General features: G+C 35.1%; 1 protein-coding gene across 4 annotated transcripts in view; it reads left to right on the top strand.

Moving 5' to 3' along the window:
* PLCL2 (phospholipase C like 2) overlaps positions 1-25,812 on the top strand; it is a 97,266-nt gene that overhangs the window by 55,190 nt on the left and 16,264 nt on the right. For 3 of the 4 annotated variants that reach the window (XM_054057851.1, XM_054057850.1, XM_054057852.1), the window contains 3 exons: positions 759-3,245; positions 6,576-6,779; positions 18,246-18,321. In XM_054057851.1, the coding sequence (XP_053913826.1) occupies positions 759-3,245; positions 6,576-6,779; positions 18,246-18,321 (2,767 nt within the window). Of the gene's footprint in view, positions 1-758; positions 3,246-6,575; positions 6,780-9,902; positions 9,992-18,245; positions 18,322-25,812 lie in introns of those variants that run through there. The other variant, XM_054057854.1, reaches the window with a different exon arrangement.

Genomic DNA, 25,812 nt, shown 5'->3' with positions numbered 1-25,812 from the left:
CTTCCCTGGAACTGGTTAAACTTTAATCCTCTCAGACAATTCCCTTCTGAGTCACTGTCGTATTTCTGGAAACTCAGAGTGAATTCTATCTCCTTCAGTCCAGCCGCTTGTATTTCAGTGTAGCTTCTCAACTCCTAGTTTAGGGATGGAATGTGTGTGTCAATCCTCTGGGCAGTCTTTGGGGAGAACATGGATGGGCACAGTAGAGAAGGGAGCTATGTGTAGTAAGTGTTGTTGATGTCTTGTATACTTAGATTAGGACCATGTCCTATGGATTTTATGTAGTTAATTCTGTGTTGATGTTTCTCTGGGGTCATGAAGACACTGTCAGCATGGTGTGTAAAGCATTGTGTTCTGTACTGACAGAGTTCAGCAAGTATCTTTAGGACTGTATAACGACTCAGAGGGGCTGTAGAACCCATTATCTCTAAGCAGGCTATTACTGATAAAATAAAATCCATTTATACAGCATTATTATTTCATTAGCATTGAAGACTTGCTTTGTTTAATTTTGTGCTCATTTGAAATAATAAAAAAAAAGGACTCTGGAAGATTGCTTATATAGGCAAGAACAAATATTAAGCCATTAGAATTTTTATATGTGATGATTCCAATAAGAATTTCCATTTACCAGTCATTGCACAGATACTAGACCTTTTTGAACTACTTTGTGAACTTTCAGGTATATGTTAAAATCAATTTCAGTGCTGAACAAAATCATCCTGATACATGTTTTCTTTCTCCCCCTCCTTTACCAGGATGGTACGAAACAAAAGCGAGAACGAAAAAAGACCGTGTCGTTTAGCAGTATGCCAACTGAGAAGAAGATCAGCAGTGCAAGTGACTGTATAAATGCGATGGTTGAAGGCTCTGAGCTCAAAAAGATTCGATCCAACTCTAGGGTGTACCACCGATATTTTCTTCTCGATGCAGATATGCAGTCTCTACGCTGGGAGCCTTCAAAAAAGGATTCTGAAAAAGCAAAGATTGATATTAAATCAATCAAAGAAGTAAGAACAGGAAAAAATACAGATATTTTTCGCAGCAATGGAATATATGACCAGATATCAGAAGACTGTGCATTTTCAATTATATATGGAGAGAACTATGAGTCACTAGATCTTGTTGCTAACTCAGCAGACATTGCAAATATTTGGGTTACTGGCTTAAGATACCTGATTTCTTATGGAAAACATACTTTGGATATGATAGAAAGTACTCAAGATAATATGCGGACTTCATGGCTTTCACAAATGTTCAGTGAATCAGATGTAGATAATTTGGGACATATACCCTTGTGTGATGCTGTACAGTTTATAAAAGACTTGAATCCTGGTTTAAAGACTAATAAAATTGAACTAAAATTCAAGGAGTTACATAGATCTAAGGAAAAAACTGGTACTGAAGTAACAAAAGAAGAGTTTATTGAAGTTTTTCATGAGCTTTGTACCAGACCTGAAATCTATTTCCTGTTGGTTCAGTTTTCAAGCAATAAAGAATTTCTAGATACCAAGGACCTCATGATGTTTTTGGAAGCCGAACAGGGCATGGCACATGTCACAGAAGAAATAAGCCTTGAAATAATTCAGAAATACGAGCCAGCCAAAGAGGGCCAGGAAAAAGGTTGTCTTTCTATAGATGGATTTACAAATTACCTTACTTCACCAGACTGCCACATATTTGATCCAGAACATAAAAAAGTTTGTCAAGATATGAAACAACCTTTATCTCATTATTTTATAAATTCATCTCATAACACGTACTTGATAGAGGATCAGTTTCGAGGACCTTCTGACATCACAGGTTACATTCGTGCTCTTAAAATGGGTTGTCGAAGTGTTGAATTGGATGTGTGGGATGGCCCGGATAATGAGCCTGTGATTTACACAGGGCACACAATGACATCGCAGATTGTCTTCCGTAGTGTGATTGACATTATTAACAAGTATGCATTTTTTGCTTCAGAATACCCTCTTATTTTGTGTTTAGAAAATCATTGTTCTATTAAGCAGCAGAAAGTGATGGTACAGCACATGAAGAAAATTTTGGGGGACAAGCTACATACACAGTCTCCAAACATTGAAGAGTCTTATCTTCCATCACCAGAATCACTTAAAGGGAAAATACTAATTAAAGCAAAGAAGCTTTCCTCTAATTGTTCTGGACTAGAGGGAGATGTTACAGATGAAGATGAAGGAGCAGAGATGTCACAGAGAGTAGGGAAAGAGGGAGTAGATCAGCAAAACTCGATGACAGGGAAACGATTTCAGCTCTGCAAAGAACTCTCCGAGCTGGTAAGCATATGTAAGTCAGTTCAGTTCAAAGAGTTTCAAGTTTCATTTCAGCTCCAGAAGTATTGGGAAGTGTGCTCATTTAATGAAGTGCTTGCTAGCAAATATGCCAATGAAAACCCAGGGGACTTTGTAAATTATAACAAACGTTTTCTTGCCAGAGTTTTTCCCAGTCCTATGAGGATTGACTCTAGTAATATGAATCCCCAGGACTTTTGGAAGTGTGGTTGTCAGATAGTAGCAATGAACTTTCAGACGCCTGGCTTAATGATGGATCTTAACATAGGTTGGTTTCGACAAAATGGAAACTGTGGCTATGTCCTTCGTCCTGCTATCATGAGAGAAGAAGTATCCTTCTTTAGCGCAAATACGAAAGACACCGTGCCTGGAGTTTCACCTCAGCTGCTTCATATTAAAATCATTAGTGGGCAAAATTTTCCTAAACCCAAAGGATCGGGTGCCAAAGGTGATGTTGTGGATCCTTATGTCTATGTTGAAATACACGGAATCCCTGCTGACTGTGCAGAGCAAAGGACGAAAACTATGTATCAGAATGGGGATAATCCAATTTTTGATGAAAGTTTTGAATTTCAAATAAATTTACCAGAACTAGCTATGGTGCGTTTTGTAGTACTAGATGATGATTACATTGGGGATGAGTTTATCGGGCAATACACTATTCCCTTTGAGTGTCTACAGACTGGTTATCGGCATGTTCCTCTGCAGTCTTTAACTGGCGAAATTTTAGCACATGCTTCCTTGTTTGTGCATGTGGCCATTACTAATCGAAGGGGTGGTGGGAAACCTCATAAGCGGGGCCTGTCTGTGAGGAAGGGCAAGAAATCAAGGGAATATGCTTCTATGAGAACATTATGGATTAAAACAATAGATGAAGTATTCAAGAATGCTCTCCAACCTATTCGAGATGCTACGGATTTAAGAGAAAATATGCAGGTACAGTTTTTATGATGAATCTATGAGTATTTGTGTGTATTTTTGTATTATAATGCATGTGGAATATATGTTTGCTAGAGTTGTGCTGCATTTCACAAGTTACGTTAATTGAGTCTAATGCTGAATGCTTTTAAAATGGTTTTTGTCGGAGCAGCATTCTAGGTGATATCATCTACTGAAGTGACCTTGGATGTATATGCATATTTTGTTGAATGTGAACTGGAAATATGACTGAAATGTTAGAATGCAAGCCTGTTGGTTAGTCTTATTGCTTTGAAGGAATATTATATATACTAAAGGAAAGTGTGGTAATAGTTTAGTTATAGAAAATTAAGCTAAGTAGCAATGCAGGAGGAAAATGTAGCTGATAGAAGAAAGAGGACTTTATTGATTATTAAAAAGCTTTGTATACAACAAAGTATGTTTAGCATAGTTTCACTGAGGTTTTGTTTTTTCCTCATTCCCATTGGAAGGCTTTACTTCCGGAAAGACTATTTGCTTTCCATGTTTCTTCTTAGCAACAGTATATTGGAAATCCATGGAATTAGCGCTAAGGTCATAGAAGGCATAGTTTAGAAGAAACTACTGTAGCTTAAAGGTCATGTGTAGTAAACACATTGAATTTCAGGAAGAAGTACAGGCTGAGGTGCTTGTCAGACTTGCATATTTTGGAGAATCCAGTAAAGATTTCAGGCGAATAAATCCTTTAAGACAGTACAGTTGTAAAGTTGTTTTTTGTTTAATAAAGCTTTTAACTATCTATGAACTTTTGATGGAGTGCTAGCAATGATCAGTAAAATTAAGCACAGTCTTTTCAAATGAAGTGACCTGTTAAATCCTCTTACCCTTATGTAACATTAAGGGGAAACTGATTAAAGGAAATGTCTTAAACTCGATTCTGGATTTTAAAGGCACATCAGTGTAGATAAATTTTCATCATGAACAATCTTACATTGAAAGATTTTAATAGCAGTACAGTTTTAAAATTTATTTTTCTTCATATGAGTTAAGTCAATACAGCATTGTGATGCTCTCTCACTTCCACTATACTAGAAGATTATTGAAAAAATACAGGGATGGTATTTTGACTTGTAAGTGTTTCACATTATGGGCTATGTATAAAGTGAACTTTACCTGCAGTTAAGCTATTGAACACTAGAGTTCTGTTATATAAAGGATAGTGTATTTTAAGATACCTTTCAAGGAAGAGCTGAAACTAAGATTTGAGGAAACAGTGAAAACATACAGGTTTTGTAGCCTCTTTTAACTGCGTGTTGCAGTATTTTCCAGAACTGATGTAATTGAAAACAGGCTTTACAGTACAGTTTCTTTCAACATATCGGAAGGTATTTAATGTATTTTATTCTGTGAGTTTGAAAGTTATGCTACCAACTAGATATATTGTTATAATACCTGGAAATGCTATCAAGAAGATATTTTAGGTGCACAGCGAAATATTAGTTGTGCACAGTTTAAACTCTGCATAACAAAGGGATTAGAGCTAATAAAGTAGATTGCTCAAAATAAATACCAGCTTATGTCAGGGAATGTGAGGTTTGATTTATTTCTTTATTACTGAAATTTTGCATTATAAATTGGTACGATTGTTATGATACAGAAATTATGTCCCCACAAGGCAAATTATAAAGAACCAAGTTGTGTTTCTTTTAATATAAGGTAGAAGAAGAGAAAAAAAGAAAGAGTGCAGCTGTGAGTTTAATGGTTTCTTTGAATCTATGTACACATAGCTAGTTTTTTTCTTTCTTGTTAGGTGCTACATTGCCGTGACAAAAACTGATGTCATAACTTGTTACATATTCATCACTGATAAAAGTATAACATGAGTGATAAAACCAGATGTAACATTGCATATTTACATTGCTTAACAGTATGAGGGATAGTCTCTAAGTATAGGGTTGGAAGTCCAAAGGCAAGAGTTACAGCTGTAGATCTGTCCTGCTGGCCTTTAGTTAACATATATGTTCCCATGATCCTTGTTTATCTCTCAGTAAGATTGTTCATAATGACTTACCCGTGATGTTTATCTTAAACAAAATCTGTTTGAAAAGACTTCCCAATGTCTGTCTTTTCAACTATATAATTATTGTGTCATTAAGGTGTAGCCCAGTTACTAGAAGTAGTTTCTGTTTCCTGGACATTGATGAGATGGTACATGTTTACTAAAGTACGCTGTAAATGACTGTAGTAGATGTAAATTATTAGTCACATAATTTTGCATGAATATGGTATATGTAGATATTTTGAAGTCTACTCTGGGCATTTTAGCTTATAAAAGGACAGCAAAATACTTAATGTTTGATTCCTCTTTACATTAAGGTTGGCATTATGAATCTTAAGAAGTTTGTCCACAAATGAGTCTTTCCATGCCAGCAAGATGGAAAATGAATTTGGTTAAAATGAAAATCTCTGTCCTAAAAACAGTCAGATACCCTACTTGGGTAAGACGTTACATGAAGGAGAACTGAGCACATTTGTAATTTAAGTATGTCATGGTTTTGGTTTTGCTTCCTACAGGAGCACAAACTCCAGACCTGCCAGAGATCACCAGCTCCCACTTGGTACAAAAATCCTAAACTCATTACAGTGCTGACACTATTCCCATCATGGAATTTCAGCAGCTACTTGAAGTCACATTGTATTTCAAATACTGACATTTTCTTCAAATTTACATGTATGGGTTTATATTCTACCATATTTGATATAAAATAAAATCATATTAAGTATTAGAAAAAGTACAAAATTGATATTTATATTAAAATACCTTAAAAATTCACTTAAGCATGATTCTGTGGTAGGAATGACATCAATAGTGGAGTGCTGGGTTTGTGAATCACACCAAATGGGAGCCTCAGATCCACAGCACGTCTGGACTATAGTTTGGGTATGTTTAAAGTCACAAATGGGCTGAATTCCTCCTTCCACCTCATTTGCATCTTTGGGACGTTCAGTGCCATTTTAAAAATGACTTTGAAATGTGTTTTAGAATTTTTCTAAATATATAACGAGTATGTTTTATAATTCATTTATTTTCATGGCTTATTGTAGTAGTAGTAGAGACCAGACATACTCACTCTATATAGGCTTTTTTTTTCCTGTGGCAGGTGTTGAATAGTATTAGAATTTTTAACATTTTGGGTAAAATATATGTGTAACATTGGTTACTTTGGAAAACTGCCAGTTCTTCAGGGAAAAGCTATGGTAGTTCCACATTGTAGCTCAACTATAACAGTGAAGTGTTTTATCCTGAAAGAATGGGACATGAAAATTCATATTTAACTGTAAAGGGAACTCTTTCTTTCCTTTTTGCAGAATGCAGTAGTTTCATTCAAAGAATTATGTGGCCTCTCTCCTGTAGCAAATCTTATGCAGTGCATTTTGGCAGTGTCTACGCGCTTGGTTGGGCCTGATAATACACCCTTGGTAGTACTGAATCTCAATGATCAGTATCCCTCTATGGAGCTCCAAGGGATTGTTCCAGAGGTCTTGAAGAAGATTGTAACAGCGTATGACATGGTGAGTAGTCCTTTGTGGTTATTTTATATCCTATTTGAAAGGCTTTCTTTTCATAATATACAGGACCTTGCCTGTTTTGAAAGGCGATTTTAACCCGTGGCTTCCTATTTCATGCTTCATTACACGTGCTTGAAAGTCATTCCCATGAATGTAGGGCAACTGATAGTGTTTTCATGTTGAGTAAAGCAGAGATTAATATGTGGCATGCAAATACTTAAGTGTTTGTACTCTTGAGAAGGCAAAGTGGTTATAATCAAGAGGATTTAATTCAAAGAGGATGTATTAATTTACCTGTTTTGCAGTAACTTGAAACTTCGTATACCTACAAACGTCTTACAGTAATGTGCTACTCGATACTTTCCAGTCTCTGGGCCTTGATTTCTTTTGGCTTTGACTCAGCATAGAATAGAAAAATGTCAGGAGCTGCTTTTAGAATCTGTAGTTTTATAAGCACCTTCAAGTGTTAAATTCTACACATACATTGTTATTTAATTTTCCTTTGCTATATCTTTCTTACAGATCTCATTTGATTAGGCATTTTTACATCTGTAAGCAGCTGTAAGAAGCTGTAAACTTCAGCCCTTATACTTCAGTGGAAATTTAAATTGCATCTTTAGTGACTAGAAATTAAACATTTTGCAAGAAAGAAGGAAGAATTAATACACTGAGAAATACTGATTTACATCTTGCTTTGCATTAATTTAATCTATGGAAGACAGTACCAGGCAAGGGTGATTTGAAATGACTTCCTTGCTTCCACTACGCTAAGTTGGCACAGAATAATTGAGCCTTTATTTAATTATTTATTTTTTTTTTTTAATTTGATCTATCATCTGACAGTAAGTAAACATTTCTAGTGTAATTTTGCATTTTTTTTTTTTTTTGTGCTTAAATGAGAAACTGTAGCTGGTGGGATCAAGTCACTGTTTTAAAAGCAGTCCTTGCTGTTTAATGAAAGAAAGTGAAAGAAAAGAAACCAGTAGCCCAGTATGATACATGCTTTCTAAAGAAAAAGTAGCTTTGGAACAATGCTATACCAAAGTTCAAAAAGCACTCATCAGTAATTAGCAATTTAGTAGAGTTTGTGTTTGGTGGTGATGTAACTACAACAGAATTGATTGGAATCATAGCAGAGTTACAGGGAGATAGTGGTATATCCTCTTAGTGGCAGCTTGTACAATATCACTGTAATTAGGCTGCAAATAAGCTTGATTGTTTGGGTTACACCTGTTACACGTACATAATGAAGTTCTGTCTTGTTGACGATATCCCCACCTGCAGTTTATTCTGATGTGGTGATGCCGCTTATTAGGTACTGAGCATTACTTATTAGTTACTGAGCATTGCAAATACTTAAAATCTTTTTGTGAAGTCTGGATTAAATTTTTTTTGTTGGAATGTCACTTAGATAGAACTGACTCATGACTTCAGGAATCTTTACAATCCAAATATGGTTTGCTTTTTGTCTCTCATGTACGCTTTTTCCCCTGCATCCCCTAGGTTACACACGATTTAAATATTTCTGTACTTAAAAATCTAGACTTTATTTGCATATTTAAGAATGTTTAGAGGCATGTTCAAAACATTTTTGCATCTCCTCTTCCCTAAAGGACAAAGACTCAATTTCAAACAAAATCAACGCTTATGATAGTGCTTCTTGCTCTCAATGGTATTGGAGTTAGGTAAAAATAATTATTATTGTCAAATAAATCTTGTAAATCAAAATAATGAGATGTATTTCAATTTGTGAAAATTCGATTTTGCCTACAGTGTGTCTGTCCAGTTTGACAAAAGGTTTTGAGCAATTAAAGTCTTCAGAGTATACAGGAAAATGAAGTCAGGCATGGGAGCTGTACTGATAGCTCTTGTTTATGAAAGCATGTCGTGAAACAATGGGAGACATCCATATCACCCTTTCCTTGAGGAAAAGTGAAGAGATGTGAAGCTATTTATCTGATTTATTGATACTTGCTGTAGTGGCAGATGTTTGGAATCTGATGCTATCATAGATAGTGTTCTTTTTGTGGGTTTTTTTTTGGTGTAAATTAATATAGTGAGCCTTCAAAATGCCACATTTTATCTCATTAGTTGGTTTTGTCTTGGGAATTTTTTTGACGGGATCAATTAACAGGTGCTTGTAAAATTCACCTTAATAATGAGAAGCCTTATCCAGAATTAAGAAAAAGTTAGATGTACTGTTGATTACTACTTGCACTATTTTCTGCTGGCTTAGGCCTTAATATAGGTAAAAATTATCTGTGTTCCTCCAGTGTGTCAAGTACTGTAAGTATAAAATCATGTTGATAATACAGGTTGTGTTAACTGTTAATTAAACAAACCTTGGTTAATACCATAAATGCATAGGCTGTCATTGTCATTGCGTTTTCAGTGTGGCAAATGTAGTGATATTCTTGACTAGTGAAGGGATTCTTATTTATCAGAAATACTCTTCTTTTTATAAAATGATAATAAATGTAGAAAGCAATATTCAGCCAAGATTTATAATTATTCAGTTTGTTTACATTGAGAATGCTTCAAGGGCTCATTGTTGCTCTGTGAAGAGAGAAAGTATGTAACACCTTTAGAGCGGGACAGTCAGTCCACGTTGAAATAATTGCCAGAGTGCAATACTACGGGGGCACATGCAAAGGTAGCACAAGTACATGTATTTTTTAAAGAAACAAGGAGGCAAGTGGTAATAAGTTAAGTAGCATATCACTAGATACTTGGGGTTTTTACATGTAAACTAATAGCACGTCGTGCTTTCTTAAATTGTCAGCATTCACTAATACATTAATGGAGGAGCTATGTGATGAAGGCTAGTACTGTTGAAGGGTTAAAATATTGTATTTTTTATTTTGCTGAATAGTTTGTCACCAGCATTTTTGAAACCAGACGTTTACCCAGGAGATAAAAGGTTCTTTTGCTTTTATCCATATTGTAGGAGGTGGATTGTCTTAACAAAATAATGAAAAACAAATGTAAGTAGGAATTTTTGAGAGAGACAGCAGTTTCAGTTATGTGTTTTTCTCTAGCTTCTCCATGCTCCTGAGTATTTTTCACCCTAACATCTTTTCACTGTTTAACAATGTTTTATTTTTCCCTCTTGTTCATGAACTTCAGCTTCCTTTATGTGATACTTCAGCATGCACTCTGTTGGTGTCATCACACCCATCACTGATCAGTGCTGCAGACTGAAGCTTGGAGTAAAGGCAAGTGCCTCTTCCACACCATTGCATGTTTTTTTTAAATGTCTTATAACCTTTAAGTTAAACAGTAATTAAACCTTAAAAAGTTATGCTATGGCAAGAAAAAAAAATTATCTTATTCTAAGTCTGCAGCATTATTCAGTGATGAGCATAATAGCACTGCAAAGATGCACTAGAGGATCATACAAATGAAGCCAGATATTCTTGAGACCATGCCTCTCTGTTTGCCCTTGGTGGAGGATGAAGTATCCCATCTGGTGAAGATGAGGTTTTCTAAACTTTGCAAGCAGGCATTTATTTCTAAGAGAAAAGCTAACACAAGAAGGGCAGAGAACTCTACCTATGTGAAACAATACAAAGTAATGCTGCTACAGTAATTGAATGTTACTAACATTAGTCCTAATTAGATAATGCTGGTAGATCCACTTTGTCACAATTTCTGGTAGTGTTTTGGGTTGTTTTTTTTTTAATGTTGAGGTTATATTGTAATTCATAATGTCTGCAGACTTCAGTATAGGAGATCTGTATTTGGTTCAAATGAAGTCAGATGAGATGAATAGATTTTGTATACATACCCTAGGGATAGGCTTGAGAGCAAGGCAGTGTTTATTGGTGAGTAGGGGTGGTGAGATTATGAAAAGGCAGAGAATTTAGGCTTTGCACAGAAGACTGAAAGCTGTTATTCCTTGCTTTTATACTTAAGAGCATAACTACACAACAATAAGGAACCTTGTTAAAACAAAAAGGGAAGAGAAGTAGTTAAAAGAACAGACATCATAGATGCTAAAGAATATATATATATTCACGGAGGCTTGAAGTAAATAAGTACTACTTCTCAAAAAAACCCCAAAAAACTCCAGAAGGACAAAAAGGAGGAGGTGCTGTTCAAAAGAAGGTGGCATCTTCCAAAGCACTGAAGTCACATGCAAATGAGGAAGATAGAATATTTAACCCTGCCATGCTTAAATAAAAAATGTAAGAAAACTGACAGTGAAGAATGTCAGGAACAATCTGCACAGAATTAAGAAAAACAGTAACTTCTTTTCTGAAAATACCAGAAACCTGTCAATGAATCTGTATGAACACAAGTTGAACAAAATATAAAAGAAACCCCCAGGAAAGAAATACAGCCACAACATTAAATAAGTCTTTGCATCCATTTTCCTGTGGAGATTTAAGATTTTGCATGAAACGTCTCTTTCTGAAGGACTCATAGGAGAATTCATCGGTGACTGAGATGCCCATAGAAGTTATTGCACAAAAGAGGCAAAAATTAATGAGAAAAAATTACCAGAAAGAGGTGAGACTCATTCGAGGGTTCTGAAAGATCTCAAGAGTTGATATATCCAAACTGCTAGTCGTTGTGTGTATCCTCTCACTTAAAACTGACTATCGAAGTTGTTAATGTGATGCCAGTGTTTCAAGAGGTTTCCAGGGAAGATCATGAAATTACAGATCAGACAGGCTGACATCTGTACTGTGAAAATGGGTAGAAACTGTTTTGAAGAAGAAAATTAGAGGAAACATGGAAAAACATTTTGTGTTGGGGAAGAGTCAGTACAGCTTCTATGAAGTGGAGGACTCCCTAATCTCTTGGAGTTCTTTGAAGTCAAGAAGCATGGAGACACAGAAGATCCGTTTGGCTGGATTTTCCAAAAACATTTGACAAAGTCCCTTTTCAAGCTGGAGTAAATGTTGAACTTAACCTGATGTTCCAACTGGAAAAGAACTATTAAAGACAGTTGTTTGTGTTGGTTTTTTTTGCATTAGGATATGTTTTCCCAGTAAGTGGGTTAGAGATAATAGGTATTGCTGCAACAACTTTGATCTAGCTAAAACAGCTAAGTACTCTTGGAGATGTATGACGTAATGATGCCCCCAGATTTGCAAAGATCATCAAAGTGTGAGGTATGTGGGTGCTTAGAGTTTAAACAACTTTCTCAGTCTCAGTGGTGGATTCTTATAATGTGCATTAAAACAGTAAGTTTCAGAATTAGCAATATGAATGCATTATTTAAATACTGATAACACACAGTGTCTCACTGTTTTCATTATTGCCTCTGGCTTTGTGTACTTTCATTATCAAGTCTGCAGAGTTTGAACTGTCTTTATTGAGGTAATAAATGGATACAATTCAGTGGTGAAGAGATCTGAGGGAAAACATACATCATTCATCGCAATTTAGTATTGCAAATAGCCCAGGTAGTGTTTTGCTGTGTTAATGAATTATAAGAACTGCAGATCCTGAGTTTTGAGATTAATTTAAATAGTTACTCATAGTGTAGTTGTTAGTCTGTCATAAAAACTGATGGAAAACAAGTTGTTGATGGAAAGTATAATGAATAGATTGGGCAGTTTCTTCCAAAAGAGTTACTTATTATCAAGTTTTATTTACTTGGGGTTTTTTTTTCTGTCCTTGTGAACTGGATAGTCATTCTAAACTGAAGGTTGCAATTATGCAAAAAACCCGCAGCTTCGGGTGGCAGCCTCAGCTTATGTTGGGCTTTTCAGTCTACAAGGGCAGAAACAAATATCTAATTTTAGATATTCAGACTCCAGTGCCAAATGTTGTGAAATATAAGCTGTTTTGCATTGATTGAAGAGCTCTGATAATTACAACTTGTTGCTTCCAGATAGTCAAGATTTCTTCATTTTTTGTTAAGAGTATGAACGGTGAAGCTTTTTGTATCCTCTCACTAATCCCATTATGGCTAATGGCTGACTCACTCTATTCATAAGAGCATAAAATAATACGACTACTTAAAAAGAAGAGTTCATCTACCTTACTGCCCTCTTTCTAATGTAGTCCAATGGAATGTTTATGGAAGAGCATAAAAATAAGGCAGATGCATAGCAACTTCTGCTAAATGCACTCCGTATTTCCAATAGTAGTTCTCCTTATCTTTCTCAACACATTTTTAATCTTCTGTTTGTCTTTTTTGACTCCTTCTGTGTGAAAAAATAGTGGTTATTGGAACTTACTGACCATTTAAAAAATAACAGTACCCCTTAATTTTTTCACAAGGATGATAAAATTCTACTTCTCTTCACAGATACAGGATATTTTCCTTTCATATATATGTATATACACACACACTTCCTTATTGCTCGCTTTTTACATTTTTACATACTAAAAATTCTGTCAGCATTAGTTTAAGAATTATGAAAGTCATTTTGCTGTAACAGGGTCAGGAAAGCAAGGGGAAATTACTTGGATTTAAAAGTTTGAAGTCATTGTGTGCATAGTTTAGAAGAGAGCTGCTGATTATTTTATTTACTCTGTTCTTCAACCTAGTCTTTCTCAAATACTTTAATCGTGAGGAATTAAGAAAGAATGTAAGACTTTTTAATGGAGAACTTGTTTGCAGAAGTATATCTAATATACTACAGTTTTGGTTTATTCCTCCTGTAAGTATGCTTTCAATTTTACTGTTGGAATGGAAGTCTAACAGTATTGGCACCACATATTCATAGATTTCAAAACGTGAAAGTGTAGCATGTTTTACTTGATAAAATCAAAGTTCATCCGCCCTTGGTGTTGCAATTCTGTCAATCAAGGTATTCTCTCTCTGAGTTTCATCAGCCAGGCACAGTTTATTATTGTCTGTTTTTTCCATTTTTAAAATGCAGCTGATGTCTCTCTTGGTGTGCAACCACTGAGTTCCACACGCAGAGGAATTAATAAATCCTGCAGGTTTTTTTTAAGATTTCTTTCTCCGGGTCTGTATTCCTTGTTAAATGTGATGTTTAAAATATTTAGAGTTTAATTTAATCTACATCTTTTCCCTAAATTTGCAGCATAAACAGGATATTCAGTCTTCTACCAGAAGACCTATCTCCCTGAGCCTGGTAGAAATAGACTTTCACCTGTTCAAATTCTGTTAAAATTGAATGAATGGTGTCATAAATGCAATCGTGAATACATGTGTGAGCAGTTACATACTGCTGAGCATAGGCATAAAGAGTGTTAGCTCATATCACTTATCTCTTTGTTAAGTCTGTTTTGTTATTTTATTAAAGCTTTGCAACATAAAAAAATAAACCAGAAGGGTTATCTAGACATGCATACTATTGTTGTAATTTTTTCTGTCTCTCTTAATGAGAGTTCAATTTTGCTGAGAAAGAATATATATATTTTAAGTATATGACTGATTCATTTGTTTTGTGAAGACGTAGTCACATAAGTGGTGAATGCTACTGTTAGCAACAGAGTTCAGTCAGTTTGAAGCAGGAATTGTTTTGATTTCTAACTGTTGTCATAATGCTTTTTAAGGCAGGGGCAACGTATAATAATACAAGTCTCTAATCCTCACTGTAAACTCTGGACTAATAATTTTGTGTTTATTTCTAAAACCCCTTAAGAATTATTTAAATATTTTTTTTACATCTTTCTCGATATTTGCCCTTTTGTTAGAATTACTGACAGTTTTTCTGATAACTAGGTAAAATTGTCATATGATTTAACAGATGGAGTTAGATGAATAGATCAAAAGTCAGCCTGGCCTCTGCAAAAATGTGGTGACTTCAAGGCTTATAAAGCATGATAGTCCAGTACGTAGTGAGTATCAGAACAGTTCTCTGGTCATGCTAAGATTGGAGCAGGGTAGTGGGAATTGAAGGGAGAGTTGAAGCAATTCCATATTCCAAAGGCATATACGTTCTGTGTTTAAAATACATTTTTTGGATATTTTAATCTTTACTTCCAGAAAAAAGCAACATAGGTTAGAGATGGGAATTAATATTGTGAAAGACTTGCTAGAAAGCATAGCTACTGAACTTCATATAATCTGTTCTTTTCTTAGAATAAGCATAGATAATTTGCAGTATATTTTTAATGATCAGCTGGTAACTGGTTTTTCATATTAAGTTTGTTTGCATTTCTCTTTCAAGTTTTGTCACTGGTATTATTCTCAAAGTTGGCTGTGGTTAGCAAATACCTGCCTATTAATTGACTTGTTCATTGTAGACTAGTCTAATATATACGAGACTCTATTTGTTCTTTCTCCTCAATTTCTACAACTGATTTGCCTTGAGAATTTCATTTCTCATTCTGCTGGTGCATACTGCTTTTCACACTGAAGATCCTGTTTACTCATCATTTTTTTACATTGCTTTTGTACCAACACATGCATACATAGAAGTATCATTTGTGTCAGGCTAATTTTCTGTTTAAATATAACAGTTTATACTCAATTGTTCCCTATGCTGTGTCTACCAAAAGTCTTTCAGTCTGTTAAATCTACATTAATGTTTTCATGGTGTTATAATTTTGGCTTGAACACCAGAAATAATTTATATGTTCAAGCACTCCATACTACAGCGTGCTTGCATGGTGAAGAGCAATATAAGAATAAAATTATAATGAACTAGTACTACTACTTTATTAATTAAACACAAATAAAAGCTGACCCCTACTCATGCACACAGCACACTGCCCCGTTATTTCCTTAGTGAAGAACATCAACAGAATTGAGGTGTAGCTTAATACTGATTGAGCAGTATTTTCAGTCAACCTCTGAATTTGTTGCTAGCTCGGTAAAATTTACTTAACTGTGCTGTTAATCTTATATTCAGCTTTGTATGTATTCTAGAGACAAAAGATAAAGTAACTGTTGCTGGCCTTGGTAATATAAAAATTGATATTGGAATAATTTCTGCCACATGAAATGCATTGACATTTTTCTTCCAAAGTTGCAAAGGCATGTTGCTTTTGATCTGAGAGTATTTAGGCAGAGCAACTTTCCATACCAAAACTGTGAAAGATTAAATCTGCACATTATTATAGAGTTGTCTTTAGCGTTAGCCTTGCCATGATGAAAGAGCACTAATGCAGCAATTAGTCTCATTTCTTTCATCTACGTAATTAGAACAACTTTCTTGCTTTGTCAGTACTGAAAGTAAACAAAGAAGCAGTGAAGTAGATATTTTTATTCGCCTTTGAATTCTCTCATTTCTGAATCAGGGTAAGTTTTCTAATCTGCTGAGACTTATTCTCTACTGTTTCTAGATTAGTAGATATGCATGTAGAATGTATTGTATGAAGGAAAGGAATAGAGATATTCTGTGTCTGAAATAGGATCTAACTGAGATGACTTATATATTAAATTATTATATGTGTGAGCTCAGGAGCCCAGAACAGACTATCGTGGGGCAGTTGCAGTATTTCTTACAGTTTCTCCAGAATAAATACATTGAATAAGGAGGACAACTGGTCTCTTTCACGAATTCCAGTCAAAAGGGTTCTTAGGTGAAAGGATTCTTATTAACAGAGAATCCCACTGTATTCCTCGTTCATGTATATTACCATCCTGACAAAACAAGAGCCATACTTGCTCAGTATTTCATTTTTCAAGGTGATTTTCAATGTGGCAGAAGTTCAGTGGAGGATGCCATACAGTATGCTTTGGCTAGTTAGCAAAATAACATAAGTTTTTGGAAGTATATTTGTGATTGAAGTCAACTGTGCTTTGATTTTCTCCCTATAAGTGCATTACAGAAGCAGATGTGATACACGACATACATATTGAAACAGGTAAAATCCTTGCCTTTCAAGCAAGTTTATAGTGGCTTCATTTCAATTTCTGAATACCATTTTAAAAGACCAAATAGTAATGGAACATAAATGAAATGCAGCTTTCTCCTTGACAAATTGGGAATATTCAGTCTGTAGTGCTCCCTGTAGAAGCCTATCTGTGTGAAATATAGTGTTGTCTTATCTACGTATTGTTCTCTTTAAATAGTTGTCTTCAATTTATTACATCTGATTAGTAATTGGCACAATTCTATTTATAGGCAGTTTTTGCTTGAGTGAACATTACAATCCAGTTAAAAACGGGTAGGCTGAAGTATTTCACTTGCAGCTTAGCAACCTGATCAAGTTATTATGTGTTCCTCATTTATTATAATTTGCATTTCTTTTTTTAAAAGCCGATATACTATAAATCAGGATAAATAGATACTGTGAAATTAAATACAGGTTAATCAGAATGTGTACGATGACCATAACATACTCTAAGGTTACTTGTTCACATGTTGTTTGTATGTAGCATAAACTAATAATTTTGGGGTTTGCATCATTTATCATTTTAAATTGTAATAATAGAAACAGAACTAGAGTTATTTTTAAATGTTTTGTCATTTACTTAAACCAGATTTTTGTGTAACTGAAAATAATACAAGTCTGTAGTTTACATCAATATTGTTGTTCTTCCTTGCTTGCCTTCTTGCCACGATCAAAAATCCGAGGCTTACTTTTCCAAATTGATTTGTGCCTCACATAGAGCAATGATCAGGAAAACAGTCTCAATATCACTCAGCTGGAGAAGGCTCCTTTTAATATGTATGAGGAGGGACTACTGTAGTCAAGCCTCTTCAAGTAGTTTTTCTCTGAGGAAGAGTGCTAAGAGAGGTTTGGTTTGTTTTCCCCGTACCATGAAACGTTCCTGCTCCTAACAGCAGTTGTGATCTCCTAAGGAAAATAAAGTTCCACATGAACACCCACATAAGTAACATGTGGAACAGTCATCGTTTTCGTGACTAGAAATCTGCTTGAGTGCAATACCAGAGACGTCATTGGGTAAGGTGTGAAGCAAAGCCATTACTTCTGAATACATACCCTAGGCACAGTTCCATCTTAAGTGGTGTGCTTTCAGCTGAGCTTCCAGGAAAGGCTCTTTATTTAGAAAGGCCAGGTAAAGGAATGATCTTTTTTCCTTATCCTCCAGTACCACCCTCGAGTGATTTGTTTTCCTCCATAGAGTGTTGTCTCATACATATGTACAGGTCAAGCCACAAAAAGGGAAAATGTAGAGGAACAAATCTGGAAAAGCAATGGGATGATTCCTAGGAGAAAGGAAGCACTGGGTGGTGAGTGGTCATCATCCTGAATGTCGGAGTGAGTGAGGAAGAGGAAACCTGCATCCAGGTTATCTCACCCAAGCCACCAAAAGCGAATTACCTGGTAAATAGTTGTATAATTTCCACTTGCTTTGATAGGCAATGAATTATGGAGTAGATATTTAACTTCAGTGTTTACAGATCGCAGCCCAAAACCAGCAATTTTTTTTTTATGTCTTTATGCCAGATTTAGAGCACTTCTCTACCTGGTCATGGCCAGGAAAATGATTGTATTCATTACGGTAACAAAATTAGATTATTGATTTGAGTTCAAATATGAGCATCTTTTACAGATTAAGAATTTTCAGTAAAAACTGATTTTACTTATATTTCTCTGTGTTTTAATTTATTTTCTCTACAGATGATTCAGACCATCAGGACTCTAGTTGAAAATACAGATAGCTTATACGAGAAGATAGTACAGTGTCAGAAAGCAGGTGAGTAGAAGCTGTTATTTAATAATGTTACAAAGAACTTACTGCGTCTGTCCTTCCTTCCTTCCTTCCTTCCTTCCTTCCTTCCTTCCTTCCTTAATTGATTGTATTATTTATTCACCTGTAGAAAAACAAATTCCAAAATCCCAACAATAAAAAAATCCCAAACAAAACAGATTACTGCAATTTGGGCATGCTCAATAACAGTGAAAAGGACATTTAAAATCATAGAAATCAAAGATCCATAGAATTATAGCTTGACTTTAGAAATCACAAACATTTTATATGTGGAGAGCAGCATGTCAATGTAATAATTTCCACAAATGCAAACATAGGATTACAGGAAAGAAAGAGTATGATGGTCCTTCATAATGAAATCTTTTTATCATTTACTCCTGTCTGCACTTTTACTATGTGAGAACTTTTCCTGTTTTCTCACAGTAGGCTTAATATCTTCAAGAGTGTTAGAGAAGTACAGTGCTTGCCTTCTGATAATTACATGACAGTAGTTCAGCTATTTCATCTCTGCTTTTCTCTGGGTGGATACCCTCTAGTTCTGCTCATTTGTTACTGTTTGATCTATTCAGAGTAAAACTGGTTTTGCAGATAATTATATGTGCCTTCTGTGGCAGGCATTTCAAACCACACGCATGCAGAAATTATGCTTTTTAAAACTTTGTTATGACCTTTTGGTCCCACAGATTCTCTGGAATTTTTCCTGTTTCTGATATGTATTTGAAATAGATTGTGTAGCTTGTTCTTGATCCTTTCACAAATAGCCTTTCTTTCACCTGATATTTTGTAATGGTTTTGTCATTTGAACAGGACTTTGAGTTTTGAAAGTTTCCCTCTTATTTTGAAGAGCATCTCTGGCTTTGCTGCTTAATTGTGCTTGTTTTGCTCTTTCTTAAGTACTTTTTTTAAACGTTATGAATTTGCTTAGAGTAATGATACATCACGTTTTGCATCAGAAACAGGGAGTCTGCCAGAAAGTCAAAGTGTCTACAACCATGTATTGCATGACCCGGTGTGGACAAAAGCATTTTATATACAAATACATTTTTATCTATCTGATACACAGCATTCTGCAGCTCACATAATCTTCCTTGTTTTTCTTCCATTCTTTTATCTGCTTCTCAGCTCTCCTATTAATTTCAGTCTCTTTTCTTCATTCACATTTTGTGAAAAGAAAAATTAATGCTCTTCCACCCTTACCCTTCCTTTACAAACTCTCTTATTTTTGCAGTGTTTTCCAACTCAGATCAGCAGTAGGAAGGCTTATGCACTCTGAATTTCTAGTTCTCCCCTTTGTTCTCAGCATACATTCTTCAGACTCCATGAATTTTATAGTCAAACCATAGAACTGTCAAAATACTTGAAAAGTTTAATTTTTCCTATTTACTTCAAGTTGTCAAAATAAATACTCATAAATACCATATGTCACAAAATATAATCTTACATATCTTGTTGGTAGATGCAGAGATTTATCTAAAATACCAAACTCAAAATCTTATCATTGTGCCAGAAGGATGTTGTTTTACAGACTTGTACACCTACGTCTTGAATTTCTCCCATTTTTGTGGTGACAGCGTGCCGTATCTTTTTAGCTTCATCAGTATCTGAAGCTGTTTAGATCCTTGGTTAGAGGTAAGGCAAAACCTAATTGCCTACTTTACATCATATTTTAGAATTGTTACCCTTCAGAAAAGATTGCTTTCTACTAGTTTATATGGATTCCAGTAAACTTGTTTGATTTTCTTGAGTCATACCACCTTATTTTACATGAAAGGCAGCTGGGTCCAAGAATCCTTTGTTTAAGGATGCTAAAGACTTAAAGGCCACGCTAAATAGTGGAGATTTTGATCTTATTTAAATGAGAAACCTCCAACCTGGTGACATAAGCCTAAGTGTGGATTATGTAATGGATCCTGCTATTTAGGGCAGCCTTAGCCCTGCAGGGTCGAAGTACTTTTTAAGATGAATGAGCTGAATTGAATTACCTTTTAATATCAGTGGTTTTCAAAGATTTTCTTATGTGTAATTGATCTCATGATCTCAGTACACGCTCTCTATTTAGTTCTGAGTAAAAGATTATACGTTTTCCTATGTAGTTTCTTGATAAGTAAAAAGCAAAATTATGCCCTTGTCTGGGCTTTTTTGTTCTGTGGCTCAAAGAATGAAACAGCTGCTAAAATAAGAAGAGATACTTAGGCTGCCAATAAGCAGTAAATTTTTGTTGTCATGAACCAGCTTGTAAAAGGAGTCTGTTAAAAAGACAAAGTAGACTTGTTCTCTTAAACCATTTTCTAACTTAAGTTTAATAAGACTCCTCTAAAATTCAGAAATAACTTCAAAATAAATGCACCATTATTTGTCACTTAGGTTGATGACTTGTTGAGTAAGCAAATATATGATTCTTGAGATGGCACTTTACAGAATTCAAGTGCTTTGCTGTTAGTGTTCCCTAAGAACATTTAACTGTAAACTTCTCTCCTCATTTTGGTTCTTTAAACCACATGAAAAAACTTCTCTGTTTTCTTCGTATTAGCATATCAACTTCAGCTCAACACATTCTGTTCTTAGTTAAATAGTTATTGAAAGCATTTTAGATACATTAACTAATGAAAATATATGGGGGCATAATCTTGCTTTACTTCCCACTGTACTTCTCAATTTTTTAACACTGGCATTTGTTTTGTTGCTGTTAAGCCAGCTAAAGATCCTGCAAGAAAACAGAATGAAGGTGCTAAGGAGATTTTAAAGATAACCCAGTCCATCCCCTTAATCTGTTTAAGTGCTCCTGTATAAGAGTAAAGAATGTGAATGTCCAGATCATATCACTGTATCCCTAACCTCCTTTGCACTCAACTGACATAATTCTTCTACTGCTCTTCTGCATCTTCCATTGCATTATTTTGCTTCATAATTAAATACTGCCTGAACACTGCTAAGAACAGAGAACCACGGTTGAGGAATTCCTTCTGTTGTTTAGCAGCGAGAGCTGAAAAAGACGTGACATTCCAAGTATTCATTAAATGATTGGGGTGAGGCAAATAATGAGCGAACACAGTCTGCTGGTGACAAAGAATTATTGAACACAATCAAGTGTTGATATGACTTTGAAACAGTACAGGAGGATCTTGTGACACTTGAGAGTTATAAAGCAATGCTTCAAATGTAACATCAGTAAGGGTAAATTAATGTGTGTAGGGGAATAAGTAGCCTTGACAATACCTACAGTAAATGGTCTCTAGTTTTCTGTTTTAATCCAGGAAATGAAGTTATTGTATACAGTTCTAACAGTGTCAATTTACTGCCAATACCATGCATAAATACATATTCCAGCACTGTGTGCTGATCATTCAGTTGCTTTCTTTCTGTATGGTTTTCTTTCTGTATGGCTACACTGTCCTTTTCTCTGAGTTTGACCATTATGGTTTTGCTTTATGTACATATTTTTCCTGGCTGTCCTTTTGATGATGTCTGTCCCTATATTCATTTCTCTGCCTTTTCCTCATTGTACATCAGGACTGAACTGCTTTCACTTTTCTGGTGTTTGCTCACTTGTAAGCAAGAGTTACCACTGCCTGATAGATTGTCAGCCGTCGTCATCATACATTCTATCATGTTGTTCCACAGGCTCAATGTAAACATCCACCAGACTACTTTCTTCGAACTAGATATTAAAATTATTCCACGAATATAGGTAGATTGACACATGTCCTCCTACCACCTTAACCAGAACAGTTTACATTGCTTCCTTGTACTCTCCACTCTTTATTTATCCATCTGTTCTCTTTTTTTTTTCCCCTCATACTTCAATTCTAAGTTGTTGGAGCAGACACTGTCTTATTTATTCCACCTGTATAGTGGCTAAACCAGCAGGGACTTGATTTATTAAGTAGTGCAAGTAGGAGGCAACATAAGATGAGTACATTTTCTAGCATGTACTCAAAGTGTTCCTTCAGTGGTGTCAGAAACAGGGTACAGTTTCAAGTGAGGGAATACTCAGCCATTCTAAATGCTGTCAAAGATAAACATAGGACATAATATCCATTGGGAAGAAGTTGTGTCTCGGCTTCATGGAGAAAAGTTTAGGATGGTGGCCATACAAGCACTGCAGATACCTCTTGTAGTTGAAAAATAAGATTGTAAAATCAGTTTTGTTCTGATAGATATAACTCTCAGTTCCTCGCTGTTACTGCTTAAGCCTTTCAACGGAACGTGTTTACTGAGCTGTTTCTGTTACTGTTTGTTCCTGTTACTTGCAATGTATTATAAATTGGTTTTAGACTTAGAGTCCACCCAAACAAAGAGTTTAAGATGCAGAAAAAGTGATTTGTTAATCCATGTCTTCCAAAATACTGCCTCTCATTAGCAAGCCTTGCGTTTTAATTAGAAGCCACATTTAAGCTGTGGCTTCATATGTGGGATAGTGAAGACTGCTTTTTTAGAGGTGCAGAAAAAGTGTTGGTGTGTGAGTTTTATGTGTTTCGTAGCTTGATACACTTTTTGTTGACTTTGGTGTCTAGAAGGTTAATGTTACATAGGAGTGTTCTTGAAAGTGTTTGGGGAAGGTGGAGCGGTTTACCTAACTCTTGGGTGTAACTAAGTTTTAATTACATCAAGGCCAGATGTCACAGATGTCCTCTTTGTAGCTTCACAGCAGAGTAAGGTCTGTGTTGGAACTACTTTGAATCTCTCCTCCATGAAGAAATCGGTAACCATCTTATGTTGTAAAAGAAAATATCTTGCGTTGAAAACGGAATTATTATAATTCCATATGGAACTATATGAGTCTGGATTAGGTGACTAAATACTAACTTTGTCCGTGGAGAGGGGATAGTTTTTGACAGGCCGTGATGCCTTTGTTGTTTGAAATGTTTGGGTAAGAAAGTTGTCTCAGGCATAGAGTTTCTTTCCTACTTTAAAAAATAAAGGAGTAGCAAGCACAAAAATATATTTTTAACCATCTAAATAGAGGCAGTACTTGGCTGTCTGTGAAGGGAACATTTCCACTTCTCTTGAGATACTGCACATTGCCAAGAATGTTGAAATAATTAAAAAAATACCGCACAATTAATTTAGGTAACATATTATCTAGTATTAAACTAGATATTTTGAATGCAAATAATTCAGACCTGGACCTTCTTGAAGCTGAAGCACAGCACACTTGGAATCTGCAAAGAAATTGTGATTCTCAAGTTATGATGTAAAATGGTTTGGGTGACTTCAGTGGGAAACAGGTGCTTGGAAATACTTGAGGATAATCTAATCCTTGTTCTGGTTACAACTCAGGCTTTGCAGTTAGTGATAGATAATACAAAGGTGCTCAAAGTCTGAATTTATTAGGGTTCATTTTAAATCTTTGTGTGAGAAGTGTTCTGTAAGCAAAATATGTGAGAATTTACAGGCATAGTGATTTCTGTTGCTTCTTTAACATCATTTATTTGAATTATTGTTGATGTGTTCTGATAACCAGACTCCTTTCCCAATTGCTTTTCTGATAAACTTTGTTTTAAGAGGAAATTGTTTGTGAGGTTTGGGGAGAGTTTGGGGAATATAATTTGAAATAAATTAATGCAGTAAAAAATTAAAGCCTTGGATTTCAAAGATGTAGTAGTTGTATGTGCAGATTAAATATTTATATGTGGAAACGAATACTTACAGCTTAAATTCTTTCCTAGAGTTCTTTGCTTTCTTGTATTGCCATTTAACCTATGCAGTATAGGAAGAAATGTTTTAATGTATGAAGCACTTTCTTGGATTTTTTTCCCTTTTAAAGAACAAATCTGTGTATGCAAAGTATTCACAGGAACTTCGTAATCATTCGAGATAAATGCACATATAATAGTTGAGCTGCAATATGTCATAACCTAATCAGGAACTATATGGTATTCTCCTTGCATTTTGGAAATATTTAATGTTTATTTAATTTTTACTGTTTATTACTCTTTTGAAAAGTATTTAATTTGCTTTCAAGTTGAGGCGTTCTACCAAGAGTGAAATAAAATATATTTGACTTGACAGAAGTTAAGTGCTTACTTTCAGTATTAATGGTGTGTATTTTATATAAGTATAGACTAATGTTGTTTGCTACCCATTTCATTTTAGGCCTACTCAGTATATACATTTATTGCCCAAGTTGTGGTATTTGATTGATAAAGCTCTTTGTTAAGAGAAAAATCCTATACCAGAAGGAGCCCACCTGTTGTGTAGTCATGTCTCAACTAGGTTGTAAATCATGCTCTTGGAAAGAAAGCTTTCATCAAAGAAAACAAATGAGTATGTCAAGTAGAAGTTTGGCTTTAGAAATACAGTATAGCAAGAGTTGTGCTTCCTGTTTTGCTAAGGATTCCTTGAAAAATGCGTATCTCAACTCTCAGTTAAAGAAAAGGTATGATTTTTTTTTTTCCTATAAACTGAGGTTTTATGTCAGGGCTTTATGGTATTGCCTCCAAATTACTGTTCCAAACAGTCTGAACTCCTTCCTTACGCACACACTACAATTCCCCATGTTTCAATCTTTTTTCATGTCTTGATTTTAATAAAAATACTCTTCTGATCAGAGGTTTCAAACAAAGATATATATATTGTAGAGTAAGAAAAACAAAAATATAAACACATGCAGCTCAGTGATTTAAGGCTACTTGTATAGCATGTGCAATATATATCCTTCATTTATTTTAAAAGTAGCAGACTCACTTATGTTGCCTAGTATGTCATGTTTTAATAAATATGGTCAGTTCCAAGAGATTTCTATTATTGCAGTACATCATGGCAATAAGACATCCCAATTGCTATATTGTTATACCAGTTTTCATTTAGTTCATAGACATATGCAGGCTTAGGTCTCCCATGTAATTTTATTTAGAGGATTCATCGTGCAGGTTGAGAAAACACAGGACTGGAAGGTCTTGATGTCTACTCCCAGTACAGTTTTTGGAAATTGATCATGTCAAGTTTTGTGTTAAAATGAATATTAGATTTTTATTTGAGTAATTTTCCTCCTTTTCAAGGCTGCTTACAGAACTACATCTGTGATGGTTATAAATTTTACATAAATTTCAATGTCACTGAGGGGCATTAGTCCTAATATTGTCCTTTAGCTGAAATGACTCTTAGCTGAAATGTCCAAGGTCTTACTTGACTGATGTGTATCTAGAGAACAATTACTCCTCTTCTGCTTTTCTTTTTTCTAGACCAAACAAACAAATTATTAAGTCTCTTCACATGATATAGGGTTTCTGTTGCATTGATTAGCATTATAGCACTTCTCTTTTCCTCATGCTGGTTGAAGTAATTGAAAATGGGAGAAAAGAACTGTGCATAAAATTTCAGAAGAGTATCTTGAATGGTAAGGTATTCCCAGGAGGGATGAAGAAGTGTTAAAGCCATCTAATGCATTCCAGGGTTGTGGGGAGGGTCTGAGAGAGAGTCAAAAGCTCAGACGATTGTCAAATTCAAACTAAATGAATTCACCGGGGAAGCAGA

This window comes from Cuculus canorus, chromosome 2 (assembly GCF_017976375.1).
Source record: "Cuculus canorus isolate bCucCan1 chromosome 2, bCucCan1.pri, whole genome shotgun sequence".
NCBI classification, from domain to species: Eukaryota; Metazoa; Chordata; class Aves; order Cuculiformes; family Cuculidae; genus Cuculus; species Cuculus canorus.
Note: the sequence above shows the minus strand (reverse complement) of the source record. Positions and strands in the feature narration are given on the sequence as shown.